Raw genomic sequence first — 17,611 nt, 5'->3', positions numbered from 1 at the left:
CGGCACTTTGGGAGAAGCAGGAAAACACTGTCCGGCGGCGAGGTTTGTGCTGCCTCGGAGGCGCCGGCTGGGAACCTGAGTCAGCGGCGCCCTGCGGAGCAGTGCCCGGGGGACGTGGCAGGTCCATGCGGGCACCAGGCGCAGCGCCCTGCGCACGGAGCTGGCCGGGCACGAGCCCTGTGCTGGGCGAGCGCGTCCCCTCCCGTGGGGCTCTGCTGGGTGCCTGCTGGCGAGGGGGGTTTGAAGCACCTCTGGGGTGAAGGTCCACGGGGAGCCGTGCCGGGACTGCGCTGCCCCGCTGGGGAGAGACGGCCACGGTGGGGCATGTGGGGACAGAGACTGCGTCCTGCTGAGGGGCTGCGGTCCCCGGGCACCCTCTGGCTCATGGTGGGGATCAGGCTTATGGGCAGGTGGGCTGCAGGCATCAGGGCTCTGGGCAGGGTTTTTCCCGCTGGCTCTGCCTGCCCAGGCCCCCACAGCTCTGGCTCTGGCAGCATCGGCACTTGGCTGGCTGAGCCCAGCGCTGGCCGGTGCAGCAACGTGTCTGTGGGGTCCGCAGCACCCAGCCAGCACCCAGTCTGCGAACTCCTGCTGTCCCAGCCCTGACCACAGCCCTGGGGACCCAGGGCACTGCCCTTTGCAGCCGGACACCCCTCTGCAGGCCATTCTCTGGGCAGCTGGACCAAGCCATACCCAGGCTCAGCCACCCAGCTGCATGGCCTCGTGCCCATCCTTGCGCCTTGCGTGGTTGCCGGAACCAGCGTGTTTAGTAAACAAGGTGATGAAACGGTTAAAGCAGCAAACGGAGGAGCCTGAGTGTGCGTTTCGTCACCGTGGGAAGGGAGTATGAGTCCTTGGGGCTGAGGGTCTGAGGGTGACTCACTGCCCTCGCCACAGCATAAATAGGAGCGGGAGCCCGGCGGCACTCAGCGCACAGCAGCAGCACCCGGCACAGCCTCAGCCCTCCTGCCACTGCCGCACCATGGGGCTCGTCCTCCTGGCCCCGCTCGCCTTGGCGCTGCTGGCCCTCTCCTGCCGCGCAGCCCCGCTGCAGACCAAGCCGCAGGCTGTCGTCACCTTCCCGGGGGAGCTGCTCAGCACCCTGTCGGACGTGGAGCTGGCGGAGGTGAGGGCAGGGCAGCCTCCGCGGCCCCCTCCCACCGCCCCAGTGCCGGGGATGCTGCCGGGGCCGCAGCATGGAGCCGTGAGCTGAGCTCAGGGGCTGTCCTCTCCCTGGGCCCCGGGGGATGCAGGGGCTCAGGTCTGGGCACCCCAGGAGGGCGTGCAATGCTGGGAGCTGCCCCAGAGCCCCCCGCCTCGCTGAGCCCCTCTGGCTGCCTTTTTTCCCCAGAGCTACCTGCTGCGGTTTGGCTACACCACAGAGGCGGAGGTGAGGAGGAGCAGCAAGCACGTGTCCCTGGCCAAGGCGCTGCGCAAGATGCAGAAGCAGCTGGGGCTGAAGGAGACGGGGGAGCTGGACAGCAGCACCCTGGAGGCCATGCGAGCCCCCCGCTGTGGGGTCCCCGACGTGGGGGGATTCCTCACCTTTGAGGGGGACCTCAAATGGGATCACATGGACCTCACGTACCGGTGAGTCTCTGCTCCAGGAGATGGGAGCCACATGGCCATGGGGCAATGGACACGCAGGGGACGGAGACAGGTGCAAGGGCCCTTCCTCCACGCTACCAGGCAGCTGGGGCTTGGCACGGCACAGCCGGCAGCATCTGCTCCCCGATGCCCAGGAGAGCCCCAGGGCTGCGGCCAGCTGCCCTGCCTGGCTGTGCAGTGCTGTTCTCCCCTGCGGGGCCAGGGCACGTCCCTGCCATGTGCCCGGGGCAGGGCCCCTCCTGCCACACCGTCCGGCACCCGGCGGTGCTGAGCCGCAGCCTTCCCCCGCAGGGTGATGAACTACTCCCCCGACCTGGACCGTGCTGTGATAGACGACGCCTTCAAGCGAGCATTCAAGGTGTGGAGTGATGTGACCCCCCTCACCTTCACCCAGATCTACAGTGGCGAGGCAGACATCATGATCATGTTCGGCAGCCAAGGTGACGTCCCGCGGCTGCTGAGGGAGGCGGGGAGCAGGCACAGCCTGGGGAAGGGCCAGAGGGGAGCCGTGCCCTGTGTGTCGGCCGCGTCCTCCCACGGTGCCTGCGTGCGGCTGTGCCTATGGGGCTCCCCCGGCCCTGCCCCTGCCTCCAGGCACCCGCAGGGCTCTGCAGGGCTCTGTGCGTGTGCGGGGGGCAGCAGGGGGGCCGCAGCAGGCACACCGGGGGGGCCTGGCTCTGATGGTGCTCGTCCCTGCAGAGCACGGCGATGGGTACCCCTTCGACGGCAAGGACGGGCTCCTGGCCCACGCCTTTCCCCCAGGCAGCGGGATACAGGGCGATGCCCACTTTGATGACGACGAGTTCTGGACCTTGGGAACTGGCTTAGGTAAGGGCAGGGCCTGGTGGGTCTGAAGGGGCTCGGAGGTGCCCGACGTGCCCCAGCCCCGTCCCGCTGAGCACCTCCTCTCCCGGGCAGTGGTGAAGACTCGCTATGGGAACGCCAACGGGGCCAGCTGCCACTTCCCCTTCGTGTTCGAGGGCCGCTCTTATTCCCGGTGCATCACGGAGGGGCGCACGGACGGGATGCCCTGGTGTGCCACCACCGCCAGCTATGATGCCGACAAGACCTACGGCTTCTGCCCCAGCGAACGTGAGTAGCGGTGGCTGGCAGCCCCTGCACGGCCCCGCGGGGCCTGGGGCCAGGCTCACCCCTTCTCACCCCTCAGTGCTCTACACCAACGGTGGCAACAGCGACGGGTCCCCCTGCGTCTTCCCCTTCATCTTTGACGGCACCTCCTACGACACCTGCACCACGGACGGGCGCTCTGATGGCTACCGCTGGTGCGCGACCACAGCCAACTTCGACCAGGACAAGAAATACGGCTTCTGCCCCAACCGAGGTGCGAGCGGGGTGGGGGCACAGGGGGCCCTGTAGGGCTGGCCGGGCCCCAGCTGTGTTGCGGGGTGGGCACCTGAGGGGCCGGGGCCAACCCCTCTGACGCTGCGCTGCAGACACAGCGGTGATCGGCGGCAACTCCCAAGGGGACCCGTGCGTCTTCCCCTTCACCTTCCTGGGGCAGTCCTACAGCGCGTGCACCAGCCAGGGCCGGCAGGATGGGAAGCTCTGGTGTGCCACCACCAGCAACTACGACACTGACAAGAAGTGGGGCTTCTGCCCGGACAGAGGTACCAGCCCGCCCGCCCGTGCCCTCCTGCGCACTGCTTGGCCCCACACCGTGCCTGCTGGTGGCCATGGGGGCTGCGGGGACCACAGGTCCCCAGAGAGCATGTCCTGTCCCTCTGGGCACTGAGGCCGGTGCTTTCCCTCAGGTTACAGCATCTTCCTGGTGGCTGCCCACGAGTTTGGGCACTCACTGGGGCTGGACCACTCCAGCGTGCGCGAGGCGCTGATGTACCCCATGTACAGCTACGTCCAGGACTTCCAGCTGCACCCAGACGATGTCCAGGGCATCCAGTACCTCTACGGTGAGCGGCCCTGCACAGCCAGCACACCGCGGGCACAGGGCCAGCCCTGGGGATGTGCTGCTGGGGATGGGGTCCACCTGGTCCCTGCACCCTCACATCATCCTCTGCTCCTCCAGGTCGTGGCTCTGGCCCTGAGCCCACCCCCCCAGAGCCTCTGCCCACCGAGGAGCCCCAGCCCCTGCCCACCGAGGCTGGCAGTGCCTCCACCACGGAGGAGGAGGAGACGCTGGAGCCCACAGCTGAGCCCAGCCCTGTGGACCCCAGCCGGGATGCCTGCATGGAGAAGAACTTCGATGCCATCACAGAGATCAACGGGGAGCTGCATTTCTTCAAGAACGGGTGAGCAGCAGAGCACTGCTTCTCCCAAGGCAAATGCCAGGGTGATGGGGGGCAGTTCTGCCAGGGGCGTGGGGGTGTAGAGGGCTTTGCCTCGTCGGGGTATTCAGGGCAGCCGGCTTTCCCCACCAGGAAATACTGGACCCGCTCGTCCTTCTGGAAATCGGGCATCCAGGGGGCCTTCTCCACCGCAGACACCTGGCCTGGCCTCCCGGCTGTCATTGACGCAGCGTTCCAGGATGTGCTCACCAAGAGGGTTTTCTTCTTTTCTGGTGAGCGCTGCCCCTGCCTCGGCCCTGCTGTCGCGAGCGTCGCGAGGTGCTGCCTGAGCGTGCCGGGGCTGACTGACGCCCCTGCTCTCCGCCACAGGTCGGCAGTTCTGGGTGTTTTCTGGCAAGAGCATGCTGGGCCCCCGCGGGATCGAGAAGCTGGGCATTGGGAAGGAAGCCAGCCGCATCTCGGGGGCCCTGCAGCGGGGACGTGGCAAAGTGCTGCTCTTCAGCGGGGAGAACTACTGGCGGTGAGTGGCTCACACCGGTGCCACCAGTTCCCTGCTGTGGCAGCTGGCGCGGGCGGCTCACCGCAGCCCTCGGCGTGGCTTTGCTCTCCCCGCAGGCTGGATGTGAAGGTCCAGAGGGTGGATAAGGGCTACCCCCGTGCCACTGACGATGTCTTCACCGGCGTCCCCCTTGATGCGCGCAATGTCTTCCTGTACCAAGGTGAGCAGAGACCCGTTGGGATGGGGGGGCCGCGCTGCCACCCCCTGTGCTGCCCCCAGCCTCCCACAGGCTGGGCTCCCCCTCCTCCTCGCCTGGGTGCCGGGCAGGGGCTGCATCGCCCCGGTGCTGGCCCCAGGGTGCCTCGTGGCTGTGGGGAGCGCCTGGGGTCCCTGCAGCGAGGCCCCTCGGCCAGGGGCTGGGTCCCGGTGTGCCCTGTGCCACTCGGGCAGCAGCTAGGACACGGCCTCGCCCCGGCTGCCTTCCCGCTAACCCACCGCCTCTGCCTTCCTCCTCGCCCAGACAAGTACCACTTCTGCCAGGGCAGCTTCTACTGGAGGATGACTCCACGCTACCAGGTGGACCGCGTGGGCTACGTCAAGTACGACATCCTGCAGTGCCCCCAGCACTAGGGGCCAGAGCGGCCGCTCCGGGCGCCGTGCTCCCTGCCCGCCGCCCCCCGTCCCCGGGCCCCGGCTCGCCCAGCCCGGACCCCTGCGGCCCGGGAGCGCTGCGGGGCGGCCGCGGGGCTGCCCCGGCCGTGCCAGGGCTCGCAGCCCCCCCGCCGGGACGGGGCGAGCGCTCCCGGGCCCCGCGGGGCTCCCCGGCCGCGGGCGGCCCAGCCGGGGAGCGGGACCCGCCGCAGCCTGCCCGGCGCCCCCGGCCTCGCAGTGACTTTGTCTTCTCCTGAGCCAGCACGGCCGGGCCGGCCGCGCCGCGTGGGGACGCGGGGCTCCGCGGGGCTCCCTCCCGCCGCCGGCTCTGCCGGCCGCCCCCCGCACGTTTTTAATAAAGACCGTCCTTCGGACACGGCCTCCCAGCCTCCGTCCGCCGCGAACGCCGGGGCGCGGGGCGCGGGGCGCGGGGTGAGGGCGGGGGGGGGCCGCCGCCGGAGGGGGGCTGCGGCCGGGCCCCTGCCTGCCGGGGGCTCTGCGCTCCCCGGGGAGGCTGCGCCTCCGCCCCGGCCTCCCGCCGCCCCCCCTCCTCCGGGGCGCTGGCTCACGGCCCCGGCCCGGCCCTTGCAGCCCGGCGGCGCGGGGGCCGCTCGGGGCCGGGGCCGGGCGGGGCGGCCGCAGCACCACGGCTATAATTAGCGGCCGCGGCTCCGCGCAGGGCGGCGGGCAAAACCCGGGGCAGTTCAGCCCCCGGCCCGGCCCGGCCCGGCCCGGCCCCAGCACCCCCGTGCGGCGGCGGGTGCGGGGCAGCGCGGGGCCAGGCGCGGCGGGGGCGGCCCCAGCGCGTCCCGTCGAGCCGAGCCGAGCCGAGCCGAGCCGAGCCGAGCCGTGCCGAGCCGGGCGGGGCGGCGCGGCGGGCGGTGCCGCGGGCACTAGGACCCCGGTCAGCGCCCGGCGGCGGCCGCGCTCCCGCGGCAGCCGGAGCCCGGAGCCACTTGTGGCGGCGGGGCCATGAGCCGGCGCTTCACCGTCACCGCGCTGCCCCGCGAGGGCCCGGCGGCGGCCCGGGGCTCGGCCCGGGGGGCGGGGGGCGGCCGCCGGCCCGGCCGCGACGGCAAAGGTGAGCGCGACGGCGGCGGCGCGGCCCGCGGGGAGGGGGTGCGTGGGCAGGGTCCGTGGGCAGGGTCTGGCGGGGAGGGGCCGGTGGGGAGGGGTCGGTGGGGCAGAGCCGGAGGAGCGGGGGCTGCGCGCAGAGCGCGGGCCGCGGGCAGGGGCCGCGGGGCAGGGCCGTCGGGGCACCGCGAGCAGCAGCCCCGGGCGCGGAGGCGTCGCGGCCGCGGTCGGCCGGGCCCCGGGAGGCAGCCGGGGCGCGGAGCGGGGCTGCGGGGCTGGGGGCGGCGGGGTTCGGAGCGCGGAGTGCGGCTCGGTAACCGGGGCGCGACCCCTCTCCTCCGGCCTCTCCCCCAGGGGTCCCTCCGGCTCCATCCTCGTCCTGGGGGATCCGTGGGGCCGCTTCGGGCGTGAGGGCCGGGCAGCGCCAGGGCGTGCGGCGGGATGGAGCCGGGGCCCTGGGCAGCTCGCGGGGGCAGACGCTGCTGGGGCCGGGCGGCACAGACTGCCCGTCCACGGGGAGCCCCGGCCGGCTCAGGGGGAAGGAGCGCGGGGCTCGGGCCGGTCGCGAGCACCCCAGTGCCCGGGCTGCGGGGTGGGCGCTGGCGCTGTGGCCAGCCTGGCTGCCGCCTCGCTGTGCCCGAGGGACACGGCGTGGGCTGCGCCGTCACCGGAGCTGTCACCAGAGCCGTATCGATCCCAGAAACCTGACCGAGGGCAGCGCAGGGCTGTGACCTTGCGGCCTTGACAAAGGGCACCGGCGGGTGCAGGCGAGCGGACTGGCAGGCACTGGGATGCCCCAGCCGGGCGGTGCCCCACGGTGGGCTCCATCCTCTTGCCCCGTGTCCCGGCAGCAGCCTGGGTGCGGGGCCGCTTTCTGTCCCACAGCCTCCCGGGGCGGACGGGCCTGGCTGCAGGAGCAGAGCTGCTGGTGCCGAGCTGTAACTGTGGCCAGGAGCTGCTGGCTGGCGGCTGACCCCCCCCCGGCGGGAGCAGGGTGGGCAGAGCGGTGAGCTCGGGGTGGGGATGCGCAGGGGCCACAGCGGGGGCGTGCAGGACCGGTGATCCCCCCAGGGCCTCCCTTGCCTTCTGGCTGGGCTGTGACCTTGCGCCCTCGCAGAGGACACGGAGCGGCCTTGTGCTGCCGGCAGCCGCCCAGGACCGGCCCTGCAGCCCCCTCCCCGGGAGCGGATGGGTAGGCAGGGGAGGCCGGGGCACCGCACGGGGCTGTGTCCGGCAGTGCCGCTGCCCAGCACCGGGGCTGGGAATGGCCTGGGCAGGTCCTTGGGCACCGCCTGGCCCTTCCTGGCACCGGAGGAGCAGGCGTGGCACGGCCTGGAGACCTCGGCGCAGGTCCCGGCCGGGGGTCCAGCCCGGTGGCTGGCGGTGCTGCGTGGCGGCACCGGAGGCGGTCCGGGTGGGGGCTGCGCCTGGCCACCCCGCTCGTGCCGGGGGGAGCCCCGACGGGGCGGCCGGGGGCGGGCGGTTTGCTCCCTGCGCCCTGCGCGGCCGTGGGGGCTGCGGCCCCGGGTGCTGCTCGGCGGGGGGCCGGGACCCCGCTACCGCAGGGCTGCACCGGGACCGTGCGCGGGGCCGGGCGCGATTTGCTCCTGCAGCCCGGGACCGGGGCCGGGGCGTGCAGCTGCGGCCGGCGTCAGCAGCGGGCGCGGGGCCGAGCGGGGCCAGGGAGTCTCAGGGGGGTCATGGGGTCTCGGGGGGGCCGTGCGGCGCCGGGGACCGGGGGGTCTCGGGGGGCGGCGCGGGGCCGGGGGGCCGTGCGGTGCGGGGGGGCGGTGCGGTGCGGGGGGGGTCGCCCAGCGCAGCGCTCTCCGCCAGGGGCCGCTGCCGGCCCGGACCGGCGGGGCGGGGCGGGGCGGGGCGGGGCGGGGCGGGGCGGGGGCGGGGCGGGGCGGGGCGGGGCGGGGCGGGGCGGGGCGGGGCGGGGCGGGGCGGGGCGGGGGCGGGGCCAAGTCGATCCAGGCCCCGCCCGGCCCGGCCCCGCCCCGCCCCGCCCGGCCCCGCCCCGCCGCCGTTCCCGAAATAGCCCCGAGCGCGGCCGGGGGCCGCCTCCCCCGCCCGCCCGGTTGCCGTGGCAACCCCGGGATGCGGAGGGCCGGGGGGGGGCTCCCGGAGACCCGCTCCCCCCTCAGCCGCGGGCTGCGGGCCGGGGGCTGCCGGGGCCGGGACCGGGACCCTCGCGGCGGGGCCGCCCGTGAGGAGGGACCGCGGGGTCGGACACGGGGCCGGGCCCCTCCCCGTGCCGCTGGGCCCGGGGCCGCCCCCGCCGTGCGGGCCGTGGGGCGGCAGCGCGGGGCCGAGCTGGGCCGGGGGGTGCGGGGGGGCCCGGGGCCGCAGCGGGGCATCCCCGGAGCGAAGCCCCCCCCGGCCCGCCCCGTGCCCCGAGGCAGCCGCGCTCCGTGGCAGTCGCCATGGCAACCCGCCGGTTGAGCAGACTCTCTCGTTGCCATGGAAACCGGCCCCGGTGCCGTCGCCGCTCGCTCCCCGCGATGCCGGTGGGGCGGTTGGGGCCGTGCTCCCGGACCCGCCGCGGGGCTGGGGTCACCCCTCGGTCCCGGTGGCACCCCGGCCGCGGGGATGCCCCTCGGGGTCCGGCTGCGGAGACCCCTGGGCGGGCGCTGGGGGTGCAGCAGGACAGGACCCGGTGCCCCCGGCCAGCCCGCGCAGCCCCGTGCGTCCCCGTTCTCGGGGCAGCAGACGCGGGGGCAGAGCTGGGTGTGCGCGAGGGGCAGCTCTGTGCAGAGCCGGCACCGGGAGGGGCTGGGGCCCCCCTGCCCCAGCCCGCAGCCGTGGGGAGAGCAGAGCCCTGGGGTGTCCCACTTGGGCGCAGTGGGGCTGGGAGTGCGCTGCCGGGGACGTGGGGCGGCCGTGCCACGGGCCCTGGCTGTGGCTGCCATCGTGTGCCAGCTCCGGGCCCTCGCTCAGCCCGGGCTCGGCGCGAGGTGGCTGCAGGGGCACGGGTGGGGCGCGGGGCGGCTGCTCTGTGCCAGCCCACGGCCTGGACCCGCGGCCGCCTCACAGCACATTCCTCCCCGTGCCGCTCCCGGCAGCTTGCTGTAAGTGGGGCACTGATGCCATGCCTGGCCCCGTGCCAGGCGCCTGCGTGTGCCCGGGCGCAGGGGCCACTTGCAGCTGACGGCAGGCCGTGTGCCCGCAGAGAGCCACCTGGCGCCCTCCGGCCCCGGTCCCCTGCCCGTGCCCTTGTGCTGCCCCGGCCCTGCTGCCGGCCCCAGTCCCGGCCGCCCGGCAGTGCTTGGGCCACACCAAGGCTTGTTGGAGCACACACCGTGGGGGCCACGGCCAAGGGGTCTGCCGTGGGCCTAGCAGGGGTAGGCTGGGGCCGTGCTGTGGTCGGCCCCGAGCCCCTGGCACGCGCCGTGCGACCACAGGCCCTGCCCTGTGCCGGTGGGACCCTGTGCACGGGCTGAGCGAGCGCAGCTGACGCTGTAGCCCCCGCACTGCTGGCAAATCCCAGCCCCTGAAATGGAGCCATAATCCAGGGATTAGGGGATTAGTGGTCTTTCACGTGCTTGCTTCCCCCCCCCCCCATCTGCTTTAGCAGGAAAATCCCTCGTGCTGAGCCCACGCACTGCAGCCTCCTGCGCCAAACGGCCACCTTGGTGCGCGGCACCTGCCGTGGGGGGCCGGCCTCGCGCAGCCCCCGGGCCTTGCGCTGGGGCTCTGCACACTGCGTCCCGCCAGCCCCGGGGCTGCCCCATCCCTGGGCGCAGGCCAGCCCAGCTCAGTGCTGGCTCCCACTCAGGCCGAGGGACACGGCGGTGAAGGCAGCGCTGCGGTGGCTGGGCAGGCGCGGCCCTGCGCTGCGGGGTCCTGGCAGAAGACCACAGGTGGCAAGGCCGGGGCTGGGCAGCCGCTTCACTCCCCGTCGGGTGCTCCTGGGCCGCGGGCAGCCCTGGGGCTGCGCTGGCGTGCACAGAGCTGGGGTGCGCCCTGCTGGGCCAGTGCGCTGGGGGTGCAGCGCTGCTGGAGGCCCAGGTTCCCTGGGGACGCTGGCCCTGGGGTCCTGGCCCTGGCAGCAGGGGCTGGGGGCAGCCGGCAGGGCTGGGGAAGGGCCACAGAGCAACCCCTGCAAGGTGAGGCCTGGGAGCATCCGCGCTGCAGAGCAGCTGGCCCCGTACCAGGAAAAAGTAAACAATTAATTACAGCCGTCAAGAAGTAACTAACGCCAGCGGGCTGTCATGATCTCAGCCCGCTCCCGAGGAGATGCCGGGAGCTGCAGCCAGCTCCGGCTCTGGGATCCTCCTGGATTAAGGGGGTGAAAGAAGGGGGGGCTGTGAGTTGATCTGTGGGGTCAGAGCAGTGTCCCTGTCTCCAGCCTGAAACTGTGCTGAGCCCCGTCACCCTGCCAGGGCCCCAGGCTGGCCTGGGGTCAGCCCCGGGGGGCCCCCAGCCCTGTGTCCGTGGCAATGAGGGCCCAAGGGAGGAGGCTCTGTGCAGGTCTGTGCCGGGGCATTCCTGGCAAAGGGGGGGACTCCATCGCTCCCCACAGCCCTCCCCAGGTGGGCTCGCTCCCAGCCTGCGTCCCTCAGGGTCAGCTTTCCCCGCTCTGCATCAGTGCTGCAGCCTCGGCCAGCCCCCAGTCCTGCTCCTGCCTGGCCATCCATCCCCCTTCACCGGCGTGCACCCAGACGCTGGCACTGCTCTGGGTGCGGCAGGTCGCCGCAGGCCGCTCGTGCTGCAGGGCCGGGAGGGCTCAGCCCCGTGCTGGCATCCTGCGGGCGCTGCCCCTGCCCCGGACCCTGCTGGAGCCCCCCGGCTGGAGGCTGCCTGGGGCCAGGATCACCCTGACCGGAGCTCTCGGTGTCCCTCGGGAGGTGTCGGTCTCCATCGGCACTGGGGTGCTGGGGCCCCGGGCAGCGCCCCGGGCCGAGGGAGGGGCGCGGTGGCCGTCCTGCTGCGCCAGCTGGGGGGGGGCCCGCAGCCTCCGCGTGCCCTGGTTCCTCCCCCAGCCCTGGCTGAGCCAGGCAGAGCGCTGCCCGGGGAGGTGGCGTGTGGCTCTGCTACAGCTCCTTCCCCCTCCCTCGCCTCTGCCTGCCACCGCTCCCCTCCCCAAAAACCCGACAGGGGATAATGCCTCCTGAATACATGATGAAGTGAGTAGTCAGGCTGGGCTCCGCCGCTGCTGCTGGGAGTGAGTGAGCGTGTGAGTCTGTGCATTGAGGCATCTCTGCACTGCAGCCTCCTCCTACATCCAGCCAGAGAGAAAGAGAAAGGCACGGAGGGAAGGCGGCTTGTTGCAGCGCGAGGCGCCGGCCCCTGGGAAGAAGCAAATCCCTCGCAGCCGCCCGCGGCAGGACCGTAGCAGCCCCCGAGCGAGGCGGCAGGCAGCGGCGCCATGCTGAATAACCTGACGGACTGCGAGGACGGCGATGGGGGGGCAAGTCAAGGTAAGGGGCTGCCCGGGGGCCGGCGGCAGCGGCCGAGAGCGGGGCTGGGGCGGCCGCACCGGGCGCCGCGGGGGCTCGGCGGAGCCGCAGCGGCAGGGGCGCGGGCAGAGCCGGGCGCTGCGCGGCACCGCGGGGCTCGGGGAGGGGGCACCGGCGGCACCGGCCGCGACGGCGGCTGGCGGTTCGGGGTCCCACGACGCCGCGGCGGCGGGTCCGGGCGCTGCCCGGCGGCGCGGGGCTGCGGGCGGTGCGGGCGGTGCGGGCGCTGCGGGCGCTCCCGCTCCGGCTCCCGCTGCCGATCGCGGCTGTGGCTCCCCGCGGCGGCGCCCCCGCGCAGAGCCGCCCCCGCCGCCCGCCCGCCGCCCGGCCCCGCGCCCGCCGCTGCCGCAGTCCCGGGGAGCGGCGGCGCCGGACCGGGCTCGCCGCGGAGCCTCCTCCCGGGGCCGGGGCCGCTGCCCCCTCCCGGGCGGCCCCCGGCGGCACTGCCCCGGTCCGCTCGGGCCGTGCGGCCGCAGGGACCCCTGCGACGGCCCCGCTCCGGCTGCCGCCCCCGGCCCTCCCCGCCGCCGCCCCCGGCCCTCCCTCCCCGTCCCCCGGTCCCGCTGCCGCCCCCACCCCTGCCCACCCCCGGCCGCCCCCCCGCCCCGGCTGCCGCCCCCCAGCCCTCCCTAGTGCCGCCCCCGGCCCCCGCCGCCCCCAGCCCCGCTGCCCCCCCGCGGTCTCCGCCGCCCGGTGCCGCCCGGGGCCCCGCCGCTGTCCGCGGTGCTGAAGCTCCGCGCGGGGCCGCCCGGCCCGGCCGAGCCCGCCGCAGCCCCGGCGCAGTGCAGGCGGGCAGGGCCGCCGCGGGAGAGGGGCCGGGGCCGCAGCCCCCCGGGGCCGCCGGGCCCTGGCGTTCGCTGCGCCACCGCCGCGCTTCGGCCCCAGAGCCCCCCGGCCCCCGCCGAGGCCGAGCTGCGGCGGGGGGTCCCCGGCCCCGCGGGGACGTGTCCGGCCCCCGGCGCCCGGCAGCAGGAGCGGGGCTGCGTCCTCCTTTGCGGGTGTCTGTGCCAGGCGCGGGAGCCGGCTGCACCCGGGCGAATGCGGCGACGTGCGCGGGGGCCCTGCGGTGCCTCCCTGACCCCCGGCGCCACCCCCGCCGGGTCCCCTCGGGGTCTGTTGAGAGCCGCGGCCAGGAGGGCTGCGGGGGGCAGCCAGGTCGGGCACCTGCAGCGCAAGTCCCCGGCTGCCTGCAGCGGGGCTCTGGGCAGAGCAACGCGCAACGCTTTTGGCGTGCGGTCTGCCCCACGGCCTGACTCTGTGTAGTTGCTTGTTTATTCGTGGCTCCGCTCAAGGTCAGGGCTGGCAGGAACCTTCTGGGGTCACCTTGCCCAGGTGGGGGGAGCCACGCTGACCCCCTGGCCAAAGCCTTCCTCGGCTCCAACCCTCTGCCCTTTGCAGCACCAGGATCTATGCTGCCCATTACGTCTCCATCGTAGCAATGCTGGGATGCGTGGAGGCAGGCATTCCTGCCGTGCTGCTCACAGGCTGCATTCCTGGGGTCTGGCAGAGAGGCTGGACACAGTGCCGCTACAGATGGATAGTGCAGACTGTCCCTGGAGCTGGGCCTGGCTAGCTGCTGCCTTGTGGGGCTGCGGATGCAGGGCTGGATGCAGGGCTCCGTGGGGCTGGGGAGCAGAGGAGGGTGCAGGGGAGAGGCACTGCAGGGCTCCCCTATGCACCTGTGCCGGGGGCAGAGGATACCCTGGAGGCTGCTGCGGGGGGCTGTGACTCTCCTGCACCCTTCCAGGGGTCTCGCAGATCTCCATGCTCAGGGTCTGTCTGGTGGGGATGGTGGACACCCTAGCTGGGGGGCGGCAGAGCTGATGCCTGGCCAGCAGAGACACCCCCACTCTCGCGGGCCTGCAGCAGCTGCTGACCTGCCAGAGACTTGCTGAGACCAGCAGAGGAGCTGCTGAAGAAGCCCTGGGTCCCCCCTTATGCCCTTTCTGAGAAAAAGGCCACGCAGCAGCCCCTCTGCAGGTCCCTGCTCTGGACAGCCTGAGCGAGCTCTTCATGACAAGGGCTGGAAGGGCTCCAGTGCTGCCAGCCCAGCGAGAGCGGGGCCAGTAGCAGACCCTGTGGAGGGGATGGGGAGCAGGGGAGTGGGCAGGGCTGCTGCCTGCAGTGTCCGGGCTGGCTGCGTGCACTGCTCTGCTCTGCTCTGCGTGTGGAAGGCACACTCTGCTCTGGAAAGCCTCCTCTGCTCTGGAGGCACCTGACTGTCTGGGGAGAGGAGACCCAGGGTGGGGAAGCTTTGCTGTAGCTTCAGTCCGCGGCCATTCGTGGCAGGGCTCAGGCTACCGGAGAATCTGGGAAGCTGTTTAAATGCAGCCAGCCAAAGCGCCTGTGCTGGAAATCCTGAGCCTGCAGGGCCGGCTGATCAAAGAGAGGATAATCCCAGGTTTAGGAAGGAAGAGGGTAGGTCTGAAGTAGCAGTTGGTCCAATATGGGTCAGGCAGTGGAAGAATCCAGCCCAAAAGGCTGCTCAGTGTGCTGGCCGCTGGAAGGGTAACGTGCAGCTGGGACGGGGGGCGCATCACACCCCCTGCCGTGCTGCAGCTGGGCCCAGCGCCGCTCAGTGCACTGCCAGTGCCGCGCCAGCTGCCTGTGCTGCTGCCGGGCAGGGTGGTCTCTGCCTCGGCAGGGGACATGGGGGCTCCCTGTCCCCAGGGGTTCTCCCATGCTGGTGCCACCGGCAGATACCCTCACATGGGGGAGAAGAGAGCCTGGGTGGGAGCAAACAGGCTGCAGCCCTGTGCAGAGCTGCCAGCCACTGGCAGGGCCCCTTGGCCTTCCCCACCTGCCTTAAGGCACCCCTAGGCCTGCAGGCCAGTGCCAGGACCAGCGCGCATGCGGCCGAGTCCCCTGGGTGGCCAGAGGGTGACAGAACAGTGCTGTGGCCACCCCCGGCCAGGATCTTCTGCGAAATGGCAGCAGCTGGGGCCATCAGCTGGGGGACACGTGCTTGCCCATGTGCTTGCCAGCCCGCAGGGTAGCACAGAAGTGCTGGCGTGACCCCGGGGCTGCTCCTTGCAGACAGCCCTGGGCAGAGTCCCAGGGAGCTGGAGGAGGCTGCTGCCAGCCACCGCCAGCGAATGCTCCGGCAAAAGTCAAGGTGCCCTGTGCTCCTGGGGGGGGCAGCCCCACGGCCTGGGCACCTTGAGCAAAGCAGGCAGGCACCGCCCTGCTCCTGCCCGGCTCCTGCTTCTGCTTCTGGGGCTGGGACCTGGCCGGAGCCTCCCGGAGCTGTGCCGAGCACCGGGCTCGAGGTGCCTCCTGCGGAGCTCGGCGCAGGGCCTGGCAGTGCTGCCCGGTGCCTGGCCGGTGCCCAGCCCTGCGGAGGGGCAGTGCGGGAGGAGACGGCGGCCAGGCCTGGGCTGGGGGTGCCAGCATCCAGCTGGGGCCCGGGTGCTGCCTGCGGCAGGAGCACAAACCTGGGCACAGGAGGGAGCGTGGGGCCGGGGCTGCCCCCGCAGCAACCCCCCTCGCCCTCTGCTCCCACCCAGCTAGGGGCTGCACCCACTGGTGCCACCGGGCAGGGCTCGCCGTGCCCGCTGGCTGTGAGGGAGCCCAACTGGCCCTTGCAGGGTGCCGCAGGAGGGACAGGCTGGCTACAGTCCTGGCAGCAGCTCTGGTTAATTAGCCCTGGGGGGTTGGCTGCCTGGGCTCCCCCCACCCCCTGTTAGTGCTCAGTGACTGCGCCATGTAAAACGATTAGGGAGGATTTGGGATAAGGGACATGATGCTTCCCAACGCAATTTAGGGCTGAGTAAAAAGCCATGAGATAAATTATGGTTGGGGCTACAGCCCTGCCTGAGCGCTGCCCCAGGGGGTGGCCGTGGGTGCACAGGGATGGTCCCATGGCCGCAGGGTCCGCTGCAGGCAGCGGGGCCGGGTTTGGGATGTCCCAGGCATGCAGGGCCAGTGGTAACCCCTGCCACAAGCAGGATTACGTGATAGCCACGCCGGGGCTGTGGTTCCCTGCCAGCAATCCAGCCGCGAGCCCTTCCAGCCGCCGCAGCAAATTAAAAGGCCGATTCATGTTGAGTGATCCCTGGGGAGGGGGGCGGCTCAACGCCGGGATCGAAGCCTGGCACGGCTCAGCTCTGCTCCGCTGGAGCCGCCAGCCCGCAGCCTGGCTGCCCGGCCCTGCTGCTGCCCGGTGCCGCTCGTCCCCAGGCTGTGCTGGGGCGATGGGGCCACGGCAGGCCCACGGGCACCGGGGTCACCTGGCGGCCCGCGGCCGGGAGCTGTTAACCCTCAGCGCCACGGGAAGGACTGGTTGCAGCGGTGGTGGTGAGGGGTGGGCGGCCGTGCCCGGGACAGGCTGCGGTGCCCCTGCCCGGCTCTGCGCAGCCCACAAATCCTCTGACAGCTGCTGGGGAGCGGCTGCACCAGCCCCTCTGCGGCAAAATGGTCTCCAGCAGGAGCGGGGAGCGCATCCGTCACCTGGGACCCCGCCGCTGTGGCATTTAACTCCTTCTAGTCTGCGGGGCCGGGGGGACCCAGCCGTGCTCTGGGGACACCGGAGCTGTGCTGGGTGCGTCCCCAGGCCCCCCCACCTCGCGCCACCCTGGGGCCTCTCCCAGCGCTGGTCCTCCCGGTGGCACCACCAGGCAAGGGGCTCCTGTGCCCCGGGCCAGCCCCAGCAGCCTGGCTGGAGCCAGCGTGGGGCCACGGTCCCTCCGGTGCCGCCAGGGGTGGCTCTGGGCTGTGGGGGCTGTGGGGCATTGCCCACCCAGGGGACCCTGGGTGCTGGCAGCAGTGGGTGCGAGGGGCGGCAGGAGCCTGGTCCCCAGAGCCGGGGCTCAGGTCCCTGCTCTGGTGTCGCTGGTATCCCGGGCAGGGGCCACGGTGCGGGGGGGCCGTGAGCGAGGTTTTGGGGTGCTGCGGTGGTGCCGGCAGGTCAGGGCAGTGCAGCGGCCTGGGCACCCCGTGGTGCGGCTGGGCTCCGCCACGTGGAGCTGGTCGGTGTTGGTCCCATGGGGCCGGGGCGGTTTGGGGCCGCGGGGCCCGGTCAACGCGCTCGGGGGGTGCCGAGGGACGGGGCGCGGTGCGGGGCGCGGTGCCGGGTGCCGGGGTGCCGTGCGGGGCCGGCGTCCGGCCGGCTGCGCGTTACATAAGAGCGGGAGCCGAGGCGGCCGTGGCTCGCTGTTGCCATGGAAACCAGCACGGTGATGTCGTCGGCTGGGTAGCGGGCGGCCAGGCAGGGCCCCGTGGGCTCCGCGCTCCCGGGGGGGTCCTGGGGCCTGCCTGGGCTGCCCGGACCCTGGGCCACCCCCGCCCCGGCTGCCCCCCGCTGTCCCCTGGCAGCCGCCCGGACCCGGCCGTGGGAGCGGGGCTGCGTGGGGCTGCGTGGGGGGGGGGGGCTCGGACAGCCCCTGGCCCTGCACCCTCCGTGCCCCTCACTTGGGGATGGGGGCCCCAGGGCCGGCCCGGCAGCATCCCTGTTCGCCTGGCAATTTTCTCTTCTCTGCACGCTCCCCAGAGCCCGTGGGTTTCGGCAGCGGGGAGCTGGGCGGCTGGCTGCCTCTGCACGCGGCTGTTACGTAACGGGCACTTCGCTCGGTGCTTTTGGCAAAACCGGCCCAGAAAGGAGCGCGCTGCCCCGCGCCGACAGCCCCTCGTGCTCGGACACCGGGCGGGGGCCGCCCGCGGCTGCTTCCCTCCCTCCTCTGCGGCGTGGGACCGGGAGGGACCCGCGGGAGGAGCCCGTGGGCTCCGGCCCTGCCGTGGGCGCCGCCGTCCCAGCTCCGCACCGGAGCGCAGGGACCAGCGGGAGCGCGCGGCTCGGCATCACCTGCAGCGCCGGCGGTTTCGCCTCCCAGCCGGCCAGGAGCAGTTGCAGGTGATGAATCACGACCGCGCGCAGGCGAACCAGCTCCACGGATCCCCAAAATGAGTCAACTGTCTGGAGGCAAACAGTCTTCAAAGGACTGGTCTGCTCTAAACACGTGCGGGTCTGTCCTGGGGCTGCCGGTGCCGACGGTGGGTGCCTGCGTTGCCGGCGGAGGGCACAGCTCTTGCCCAGCCCAGGCACACCAAGCAGCTCA

General features: G+C 73.2%; 2 protein-coding genes across 4 annotated transcripts in view; both read left to right on the top strand.

Annotated features, from left to right (window-relative positions):
* The first annotated feature begins 816 nt into the window (after positions 1 to 816).
* Positions 817 to 5,401, top strand: MMP9 (matrix metallopeptidase 9). The gene is made up of 13 exons (XM_048050603.2): positions 817 to 1,126; positions 1,352 to 1,590; positions 1,900 to 2,048; positions 2,308 to 2,436; positions 2,527 to 2,700; positions 2,777 to 2,950; positions 3,063 to 3,236; positions 3,381 to 3,536; positions 3,653 to 3,875; positions 4,005 to 4,144; positions 4,242 to 4,392; positions 4,488 to 4,591; positions 4,892 to 5,401. The coding sequence occupies exons 1-13, from the start codon at positions 983 to 985 to the stop codon at positions 4,999 to 5,001; spliced, it is 2,067 nt and encodes a 688-aa protein (XP_047906560.1). The 5' UTR covers positions 817 to 982; the 3' UTR covers positions 5,002 to 5,401.
* A 548-nt stretch (positions 5,402 to 5,949) lies between these two features.
* The window catches only part of SLC12A5 (solute carrier family 12 member 5), a 30,215-nt gene continuing 18,553 nt past the window's right edge, over positions 5,950 to 17,611 (top strand). For 2 of the 3 annotated variants that reach the window (XM_066978020.1, XM_066978019.1), the window contains exon 1: positions 5,950 to 6,103. In XM_066978020.1, coding sequence (XP_066834121.1) covers positions 5,995 to 6,103 — 109 coding nt within the window. In that variant the 5' untranslated portion in view covers positions 5,950 to 5,994. Of the gene's footprint in view, positions 6,104 to 9,659; positions 11,520 to 17,611 lie in introns of those variants that run through there. The other variant, XM_048050600.2, reaches the window with a different exon arrangement.

Source organism: Anser cygnoides, chromosome 16 (assembly GCF_040182565.1).
Source record: "Anser cygnoides isolate HZ-2024a breed goose chromosome 16, Taihu_goose_T2T_genome, whole genome shotgun sequence".
In the NCBI taxonomy this organism is placed as follows: Eukaryota; Metazoa; Chordata; class Aves; order Anseriformes; family Anatidae; genus Anser; species Anser cygnoides.
The sequence above is the reverse complement of the archived record's forward strand: the minus strand, read 5'-3'. Positions and strand labels throughout refer to the sequence as shown.